The sequence below is a fragment of the Danaus plexippus genome, chromosome 25, assembly GCF_018135715.1.
Source record: "Danaus plexippus chromosome 25, MEX_DaPlex, whole genome shotgun sequence".
NCBI lineage: Eukaryota > Metazoa > Arthropoda > Insecta > Lepidoptera > Nymphalidae > Danaus > Danaus plexippus.
The window spans coordinates 4989365-5000031 of record NC_083553.1 but is presented as its reverse complement, the minus strand read 5'-3'; the positions used below and the strand labels follow the sequence as shown (position 1 = coordinate 5000031).

Sequence of the window (10667 nt, the reverse complement as noted above, 5' to 3'; positions counted from 1 at the left end):
ACACCACACCGTATCACATAGAAAGGTAATCAGTATTGCCATCAATAACGATGGTCATATTACAAGGAATGTTGCCAGCGAGGAAAAAAAAATGAAAGGCATTTAGTCAAAATATTATATTTTTATAGGAAGTCGTTGTAGTTCGCCACGTCCTCGAACTGCTGTCCGGGCGGGCGGCCCGTGCCCGCAGCGCGATACTGCGGTTGCTGTTACAAACGACACGCATAAAATATATTTTAAATATACCCACACATATGATCTTACACAAATATTCTCTTGATAATAGATCGTCTCAAATTTTGTCATAGTTATAATTAATCATGTTTCATTATGTCATTAAATATAGTAATGGCAAAATTCAAGTGTAGGTTGGATAATGAATAATAGCAGGGGAGGACGAGAGGGGATCTAGTGGGACCTGAGTGTGGCAGTTTACAGCGAAAAGAATCCTCACAGCCTGTGAAAGGCTTCTATTAAGTACGATCTTTAGTGTAGCCTCGGAACAGTCGGATTTTAATAATATAAGTTGATTAATAATATTCCTATAACGACATGACAAAAACTTTAGCGAGTCAAAGTTGAAGAATATAGTTAGTTTGAAACACTCGAGCGCGGTTCTAGTTTTTTTTTAAATCCGAAGTTAATTAATAAAAGCCAAAGAAATAATCTGCCGAGTTCCATGCGACACAACTTCTAAAATCATATATAATGCATAGTTTGTACAAATGCCGCTATTGTGTTGATCCCGCACCGAGCCCGTCATTCCCTCTCACTATTTCTTGCAAAATAATTTACATATTCTCGGTACAATGTTTTTTTAATACTTTTATAAAAAAAACATATATTTTTTAAAATTAAATTAAAAATTGTCCGATTTAAAAACTTCCTTTACTAAAACCTCCGATCGAGGGAACCCCCTGTATAACTCCGTTACGGACGACTACTTCAAGATCACAATAACCTTTTTGCAATACAGATAACTAATGAACAACTTAATCGCACCCAAATCGTCAGTTTATCTGATCAAACAAATCTTAAAATCCAATTAACTAATCCTCTTTAGTTGCTCACACGCCTACAAAAAATATCCCCAATTTCCGTCACCCACCGAATCTGTTTTCACTCATATTATAATTTGTCCAGCGAACAAAAACGTGACATTGGCAAAATATTCCACGACTTCAGGACCAATGAAGTCGTAGCACTAAAAATAATCTATTTTGTTAAATCCCTCTCCGGTCTAACACTTGTTGACTATTTATACTTTTTAATTCTGATAATTTTGATGTTTTTTTTCTTTTTTTTTTTTGTCTAACGAGATCTAAGACTTTCGCCCGTATTCATTTTAATGAAACTAGTATTTTTCGAATTACCACGCGTATTTTATTATTTTAAAAACTACATACTCCTGTCGTTTCGGTTTCTTTACAGCAACCGTGATCAAGGGCTGGCGAGGTGTCCCTCTATTTTTTGCTCATTTTTTTAAATCCCCAATCGCTCTCCCCACCACTAACAAGTTCACACTGTCCAACAGTTCTTTAAAGCTGTTCAGCGCTCTGACCTCCGCTACTATAAAACTATTTACCTGTCATACACACAGGTACTCGGAGAATTTCGCAATAAAATATATATCATAATATTCAAAAAAATATATTTTATTGCAAAATGTACCTAAATATATATATATATATATATCTCGAGCGATCATGACAGCATGCAAAGCTTTTTATTCTGTATCAGAACTCAAGGTATCTTTCGGTCAGACTCTGAGAGGTTATTGCGTATAAAATTAGTCAAGCCAAGTGAACATATCAGTTCAATAATCGTACAAAGACATATTCTGTACTCGCTTATGGAGCTGATATAAAACAAAAATTAAAAAGAAAAAACTCGCTCATGATAATAATGAAGATAGCTTTTTTTTTTGTTTGTAAACTCAAGTACATTATCCGATTGCGGCTGAATAAAAAATGTTGGTAATGTGTTTAACCGTCTGCCATTATTGATCACGAGCGAGTCGGTGGAAATATTAGTGGAAGCATTACTTAGTGGTTTGCATCACATGTGTGGACGACCGCCGCGCGCCGCCTGCTGTTGCTAGAACACAAGTGACTTGAGCATTGAGCGCTCAGTATGCTCAGTTATGCTCGATGGACGCTCAGATTAGTCTGGTGTTTGTGCGAGGCGTTATAAATGAGCATAGTGGTGATTCAGCAACCGATACGGAGGGTAAGCGTGCTTTTAACTAGATTATATCAAAGCTAATGAGTCGTGGTCACCGCGAGGGCGTCCTGTTAACTAGTTACCGAGCAATTTTGAAGGTTTAAATACAACTACTAAAAATATGTCTAATCAAAATTACTCAATAAAATTGATCAGGTGATTTTTTCTTGACTCCAAAGCGTTCTAAATGAGGGTGATGTTGCCAGTTCATAATGACTCCTCGTCCAGATGCCAGTGTTGTCAGAATATGTTGCTGAACTCTCTATTTATTACTAAAATACCTTTCGTATGGAATATCAGACACTGTTCAGACATATTTTGGCAATCGCCTGACATGCAAACGTCGGATGCGGCAGGAAGCTCATCACGGAGTATTTATATTAAGTGAAATTAAAGACATTATGCTAAACTCTATGCATTTTGGTTATGAGAAAAAATAACTGTCCATGTGTGCGTTACTATGTTAAGTTATACTCATACATGGCTTTTTGTCTGTACATTTTATGGCATGTGTATGTGTGTGTTTGTGTATGTATTTGTGTGTGTGTGTGTTACCTGTTGTAATAAATGCCTAAGCCCAGGGTTTGTGGGCATGATGGGTCTCATGCCTCGCTGCGCTCCGCGGAGTTGTTGCTGCAACTGATGCTGCAGTTGATGCTTGCGTTGCTGCTCCTGATATAAAGACGTTTATTAAGGACGAAATTTCTATCAGTGTAACCTATAAGGCGTGTTTGCGAGGATTTAGCGATGTTTTTTCGTTTGAAACGTAAAATGTAATAAACAGATTGGAATCAAGACGTCTAGTGATTTAGACGCCAGAACAGCACAGAGACGCGTAGTCGGATAACTGACTGGGGATGGCTGGCGATAACCTTATCCGTTGCAACAACACCAACAAACACTTCCTAACCTCCAAATGCTTGTAATGTTGTTCCTGTTGTTGTGCCGCGTGTAAATGCGACATGATGTCCATCTGCGATTTGAACTGTGCTTCCTGTTGGTGAGCGGCCTCCAGAGTCTGCTGCAAGTGCTGGATCTTCTCCAGGTTCTGTTGCCTGGCCGCCTCCAGCCCGTCCAGGGGAACACCGCGCGGTCCCTTGCCACCGACTTGCCCGACTTGACTGACTTGTCCGACCTGGTTGACTTGACCCACCTGACCCACCTGACCGGCCATTCCACCTCCCATTATCATACCCTGGTGACATTTAATCAAACGCTTAGGAATATTGTCAGAAATACAAAGGATTATTTTAAATTAACCTTTTTATATTGAGATGAGGAACAAGTTACATTAAGTGATATATATATATATACCTGCGTGTGTTGTTGTCCCTGTTGGTTGTTGATGTTGTTGACGCTGAGGGATCCGCCCATTGATAAATTAGGAGATATGCCAGCGCCGAGGGAGTTACCTGGAGAGTGTTAAAGAAATACGATTATTGTATATATATATATATATATAGACTGTGTATTTTTGCCCTCGCATATACCTTCTACTTCTGCATAATAATGTCACATAATCAGGCCCCTATTATCCTGTGACAAATTCACTTTGGGAAAACATCAAAAAATTACAAAGGGATAATATACAAAATCTCACATACAAACTACACGTTTTTAAACATCCTATAGTCAAGATGATCGTGGGCTTACCAATAATACTACTTGTTAAACTTAACTGCAACGTTGGAACTATCATGAAAAGTGAGTCCAACGAAACGTGATAAATTTTGTAAATAATCACAGTAATTACCAGCCATGGTGGCGGCGGGCATGTTACCGGTCATGGCGGCCGCGCTCACCGGAACCGGAATTTGCTTGTTCATTTTCTGTTGTTGGATCACCTAAACGACGACCAGAATTCATTTATTATGTTTTAAAAACTTTTCGCTCGAGATATTTGTTACGGAAATCAACTAAAAGTATAAAAATCACTGTTACTATATATTTTCAGTACTGATCAACAGCTATTATTATTAATTCTCAGCGTATTTACGTACAATCTATTTGTATGAGTCATGTAATAAGTGTGATACTTCTGTGTCCCACAACGTTATACAAACAAATCACGTCTCTCACCTTTCTAAGCCTGTCAACGAAAGTCGCTTGATTGTTCGGGATGAAACCCAAGAAAGCTTTTTTGTCTGATGTGTACAAGAGTATCAAAACTTTGATGTCGCACTGCGGTGGTGAGGACATCGGAGAGAAATGTACGCATCCAGCCTGGAAACGGAGCCTGCGATGAAGATGCGTCTCGTGATACCTTACTCACGACATGTGCTCAGACATGCGCTCTGAGTACGGGTATAAGGTAAGGCGAAGTAAACTTTGTTCAAAGTGCAGTTTTATTACCAAAAATATTAAAATCTACTGAACATTTGTTTGAATCGACTCGCGGACTTTTCATTGAAGCGTGTCGCGTAACATTATTTTTATGACGAACAAAAATAATGGTAATAATTTACTAGTTTTATAAACCTTGCTTAAAACCTTTAAATGAAACTAATATTTTCGGACACTACGCGTTTTAATTTACGCGGAGACGCTTTCGCTTCGCCTGTCCGTGATCACGGTTGCTATAGAGGAACCGAAACGTTAAATATATATATATATAATTAAAACCCGCCTTGTATCCGAAATAATTAATTTCATTAAAACGAGCACACGAGCGTCTTATGTGTAACTAATAATACAAACTTATGAAGATACTCACAAAACCGTTGACCATAACCTTGGTGAGGGCATCCAAAGCCTCGTTCTGCTGCAGATGGAACAGCACAGACTTGCTGTCCTTGAGGTATTGGCCTCCGATGTTGCTGATCAGTTGCTTCGGCATCAACTGCATCAGCAACTTGCTCGGCCAGGTGTCCACCTTCAACTCCGGCTCGATGTCCTTGGAGTTCGCCGATACCTGGGAAATATCTCACATGAGACGAGGCCTCTCATCGTTAGATGGACACACCGTGCGGGCGCCGGGCCATCGTCGGAGGGAGACGAGCTTCAGCAGTGCCAGGGTCTACATTACTAAGATTTTTCTTGGTTCAATAACCGCTAAATGGCTTTTGTTCAGACTCTTCGAGCAGACCAAATATTAGCAGCAAAAATTTTGTATTCCACGACTAGTTTTTGCCAGCTTCCTTCCGACGGAACTTAAGAACGTGTTGTGTAAATAAGATAGATCCGATCAGCGACTGGCAGTGATGTATGTGACCCGCGTCACTGAACTTCCTATAAAAAGCAACTCTTACGGCGTCATTGGATAGGGTCAAAATTTTTTTTTTTTTACGAAGTGAGATCTTTCGAAGACTTCCGACCGCGGGGGAACGCGGCCGGGGCAAAGGCAAAAAAAAGAGTCAAAATGACCCAGTGACTTAAAATGATGCTAATATTTTTTAATCGTTCGTGACGTCATCCTTCTCGATCGAGATCTCGAGTAAACATTTTTATAAGGAAACAGATCTGAGAGTCCCTCTGAGTTAACAATCCCATTCGCGAGGAAGGTAAATATCACAGATCCTCACAACAGTCGCAACAATCTCACGTCCTATTTTCGTATATTTTTTGAAGACCGATTTTTTCCGTGTTCATTAAAACCGGGCTTATGGAATATTATAGAACGATATGTTATAACTTTTTCTTTGGTCCCGTCTATATCGCTCTAAAGTTTCATCGAAATCGTTGCATATATTCGGCAGAGAACACACGTTCACAATGTATCAAAAAATCTACCGATCTTTCGCTATTATTATTAATTCTATAGGATGCAGGTGTATTTCCAGCAGACCTGGCAGGGCAGCAGCTTAGTGACCTTCTGCTGATCCCCAGGTGTCTTCCCCTTCTCCATCCACTCCAGCACTCCGCTCCAGATGTACGTCCTCTGTAACGGACCCGAAGGACCCGGCTGCAAGAGCTGCATACGTTGGATGTTCGCCTGGAGGTTATATACTTTATATTCCATATCCACTTTGTATGAAAATTTTATGCCAGCTGATTAATTTTTTCTCGATAATTAATTTAAAAAATAATAATTGTGAAAGTCATAATATCATCTACAAAGAGTGTTTTAATTTGATTTTCTCTTAGCAAACATCTAGACAATAAAAATTAAGAATACATACAAAAAATATATTCGTTCTTGGATACTGAGCCAACTGTATATATATATACACCCCTGTATACTAACAAGCTGCACTCTAAGTTAGTCTATCACAATATACATATCTCAGCATGACATACCTAAACAAAATATATTTAAAACACCCTGTATCACCTGTATCGGGGGCGGCGGACATGAGGGTTGTGCCAGTTGTGTGAGAAGAGCCGAGTTAGCGTACTGCTGTCTCGGCGGAGGGGCGAGCCAGCCGCGGGCCGGGCCTCCGGGACGGTACTGGGGCCCTGACGCGCGGGCCGCCGGCACTGTTGTACGAACGGCGCTTTGACTGGAACAAACAACAGAGATAGTGTTAAATACACTATATAATAAACACAAGACAAAAAAAGCAACGCAGAATCTGTGCAGGGAACAGTTAAGTTAGTTGTTTCCTATATATAGATTATGTTAGGTCCATATATTGCATAAAGGTATACAGGTATACCCGTAAACATCCGTCTGTATGTCCGGTGCTGGCGGCGGGGCGGGGCTGGGCGGGCGCTCTTTAAGGCTGTACCCTCGAAGTAGCACCAGGTGACGAGGATCCTGAGAATATTTTCGTTATTTCATATATAAATTATAACCCGCGCTATTCCGTTATGTACTTTCGGGTTATAGTACATGGCACCTTAGCATAGTTCCTCTGTTGCGCTGTATGCAGTTCACCACCAGCGTGCTCGTAAAGCGCTAGCAGCGCTGGCAAGCGTTTAGCAGCTGCTATCGACAGCTGGACGCCGCGCTCGGCTATGAGTCTGCCAGCTTGCTCCACCGTCGCTGGAGCACCTTAAAACATATATTTCAGTTCTGCTTGATTACAAACTCCTCGCATATAAGTAGTGGTCGCGTCACCTTACGCTTTACGTATTTGTTATAATTTTAGTAACAATACGTGACTTGCAACCCATTTCCTTGCCTAGTTAGTTGCCAACTAACTTGGCAAGTTACTGTATTTCAGTATAGTGAGCAGACATTATCTACAGTCTCTCGCTTTGAATGTTTCCCGAGTGTTTTTCAATTTACATAAGTTTAACCTTTGAACTGTGGCTCATAAGAAGGCTATCGTTACCCAAGATCCAGTAAGGAGCCGTCTTTGAGTTTAAAGTTTGTGTACACATTTATTAATTTTTTTCTCTCAAGTTTTAAATTTGCGATTCCCATACACAGTACCAACACCCCACAGCTGGTGTCGAAGGTCTATGTATAAACCACCAAACAGAAAATCAAACCAAATGTGTGCCTATTCATCAAACAGCATCAAGAAAATTCGTTAATCACTTGTCACGCCTAAATACATAAAGGAATTTTACAGAATATATAATAATAGAGATGATCTTATCCTACAAGATGTTCTAGAGAATATTTATTCAGTTTCTAAGTAATTTGAGAAAGTTTTTTCATATTTAGTTTGGAACATTGTTATATGTACTTTTTTTTATTTTTTATTTTTAGTAAAGATATAATTAGGTTAGTATAGCCTTATCTTAAGGTCAATGTTGTTTACACCTGTAATGATCTATTCACCTAGATTTAATATCCTGTACCTACCGCTAAGTGAATGTGTTAGTGATAAGTCGATGGTGTAACTATTTCCAATAAATAAACATTCAAATACATCAAGGAATAAAAAATTAAAACGAACATAAGCAAAGTTATCATTTTTGATTTTCTACAAGTTTTTGTCGGCGACGTGATCGGCGTTTTATTCTGTGTAGTGTTCAGAGAGAAATGACTGCTGTGCTCGCGATCCAGCGACTAGGAGGATGCGTAAAGTTATCCCGAGACTAATTTTATCATGTATCTCTAAATTTTGCTTTGGTCATATCGCTTGATATTGCGAGTTATTTTTCTTTGCTGATTCCGTATTGGTTGTTCTTTATAATTTATTTAAAAAATTACAAACATTTTTTTAATCAACAAACACTCAAAACACGAAAATGTTACTTTTTCAATTTTTGATGTAGCGTCTGTTTTTCAAAGAGTTTAATTTCCACAATCTATAATTATCACTATAGGACGTTAAACTGAAGGATTCTTTGCTTAGCAAAGAACTATTTGTATTGGACAGGTATTCAATATTCGAGATTTCCTTTTTATTTCTTAAAAAATGAATCCTGAACCTCCGGTCACTATGACCCAGGGTCATTGCCCTTGTGGCTGTGTTCACATTGTTATCAGCGACATCTATCGTGTGTGTCGTGTCATTCAAACTACCTAACCTTTTATCATGCAATGTACCTACATAGAAGGAATGTATTTGTAGCCCACACATTGACCTATATACCAAGCAGAGCCTATATACTTAATGAAAATTGGAAACTTCATAATTAACAATCAATCAAAAACCCTTCGTCATATTTAAAATGGATACTCAACATATTCTCATAAACTTAATTAATATATAATTTTACTATATATCTTTCACTAACCAGCTGGCACCAGGCCACCGTTGTAGGCAGAGTAGGGCGGTGAACAGCACAGTAGCACCACATGCATAGGTATATCAGTGCGACCCAACTCCTCGAGGCATGATAGCGCCACGGTTAGGGCTTCAGTGACACAAGCTCGGCTTTCCGCATGACCACCTATGAACCTGATAAATGATGGAATAATCTCATATTATTTGTTAACCAACTTAACCAGAATATAGAATATTATAACATAATATACACAAAAGTATCATTTCATCATCATCAGCCTATTGGAGCCCACTGCTGAGCAAAGGCCTCTTCTCACATGGAGGTTAGAGCATTAATCACCACGCTTGCTCAAGACGGGTTGGCCATTTCAATCTTATAATTTGAAATTATAAGACCAGGTTTCCTCAAGATGTTTTCCTTCACCGTTTGTCAGTGGTGTCTAAATACTCTTAGAAAGTACATATGATTCGGAAAAGATCACATTGGTACTTGCCAGGTTTCGAACCCGCACCCTCACATGTGAGAGGCGGGCCTTTAACCTCCAGGCCTCCAGGACTATTAGTAAAAGTATAATTTTAATTATTTTTATTTCAGAAGAAAACCTTTCGAGTAATATTGTCTTCATAGAATATTGGCTTTATAATGATCTATCTAGTAAAAATTGTATCGGAGCCTTTGTAGGAAGTTAAACCTATTAGTTATGGAAAGAAGGAAGCTGCTATCATGATGTTGGAACTATACCAGAGAATATAGAAATACTGATTTATATCAAGAAATACCGCATAATTGTCCCAAATATTCCTAAACACAGCAGTAATCTAAAATCGTTACCAACTGTAAAAAAAAAACTTATCTCTTGATTATTTTAATTTTTATCAGTACAATTTCTAATGCGTTTTTACAAAACCCTACTTAAATTACAAAAATTACTTAAAAAACTTTTATTTTATATTTATATCATTAACTAAATCCGTTGACTAGCTACATTTTATTATCTATGCGTAGTAGCAAAGGTTGTTATTGTTTACTTACTGTATATTATCAACTGTGTCTATAACTGTCTCCGGTGAAGTAAATGGACCAAATGTTGAGACAGGGGAACCAGGGTGACAGTCCGCAGCTTGGTAGGCCACTACCCCATACACTGAACCACTGCCCACACCCTCCTCTAAAGCACCACCATGAAAATATCTAAATAACAAAATTATAAGCATCGAAACGCATTTGTACATCCAAGACGATTTCCGATCTTTTTACAAAAAAGAATATTATAATGCAAATATCATAAATGTAAATAGATATGGGATCTAGGAATTACACGAGTATTCATTGAAATATAGCAAATGTTTACGGATTATTACGTGTTATTTTATTATGTTAGAACTACATACTACCGATATATCGATTAGTTTGCAGCAACAGTGATTAATGGCAAACGAGAATCTCGCGTAGTAATCCGAAAATATTAGTTTTATAATATTTTTTTACAATTATAAACTTACTCGAGTGTGGGTATAATGTAGTTTGTTTTCAGTTCATTTATGAAAGCGCTGTTCACTGACGTTGCTTCTATTACAAATATCACTTCAGCCTGTATAGGAGAATCTGGTGCGTTTACCACCATTGTTAATATTTAAAAATATCACAGCATAATTATTTCTATGGATGTAACTAATGCTCTGTGTCTCTTTGAACGTGCTAGATTAAGTTTGAACTTCAAATAACAAAATAGATATGTCAGTGGAAACAGCAAAACAACTGGCAATAATAAAAATTGAAAGTGACATTTAACTGTTAGTTTAGAAGTTTGAAATCTTCTAAAATTATCCAATATTGGTGAACCTTCTAGCAATATTAATCAAATCATATTTTTGTAA

General features: G+C 38.2%; 1 protein-coding gene across 2 annotated transcripts; it reads right to left on the bottom strand.

Annotated features, from left to right (window-relative positions):
• Nucleotides 1-103: 103 nt before the first annotated feature.
• Nucleotides 104-10556, bottom strand: LOC116775386 (mediator of RNA polymerase II transcription subunit 25-like). 2 transcript variants are annotated; one of them, XM_061524481.1, is made up of 15 exons: nucleotides 10293-10556; nucleotides 9823-9981; nucleotides 8800-8963; nucleotides 7002-7156; nucleotides 6819-6919; nucleotides 6494-6662; nucleotides 6008-6154; nucleotides 4937-5134; nucleotides 4303-4446; nucleotides 3977-4067; nucleotides 3538-3635; nucleotides 3134-3418; nucleotides 2779-2895; nucleotides 2046-2097; nucleotides 104-206 (listed from the first exon to the last, which is right to left on the bottom strand). In XM_061524481.1, exons 1-14 carry the CDS (start codon nucleotides 10412-10414, stop codon nucleotides 2059-2061), a joined length of 1989 nt encoding a protein of 662 aa, XP_061380465.1. In that variant the 5' UTR covers nucleotides 10415-10556; the 3' UTR covers nucleotides 104-206; nucleotides 2046-2058. The 2 variants fall into 2 exon arrangements, with proteins under 2 accessions (XP_061380465.1, XP_061380464.1); XM_061524480.1 differs by lacking the exon at nucleotides 2046-2097.
• Nucleotides 10557-10667: the final 111 nt, after the last annotated feature.

What these genes read in the sequence shown, in the direction of transcription:
- LOC116775386 (XM_061524480.1), bottom strand. Translation starts at nt 10,414, where the DNA reads ATGGTGGTAAACGCACCAGATTCTCCTATACAGGCTGAAGTGATATTT. An exon ending in ATACAGACGGATGTTTACGG is followed by an intron (nt 6,663 to 6,818) that starts GTATACCTGTAT and finishes TGTTTGTTCCAG; the next exon opens with TCAAAGCGCCGTTCGTACAA. An exon ending in AGGTTATGGTCAACGGTTTT is followed by an intron (nt 4,447 to 4,936) that starts GTGAGTATCTTC and finishes CTCCGTTTCCAG; the next exon opens with GCTGGATGCGTACATTTCTC.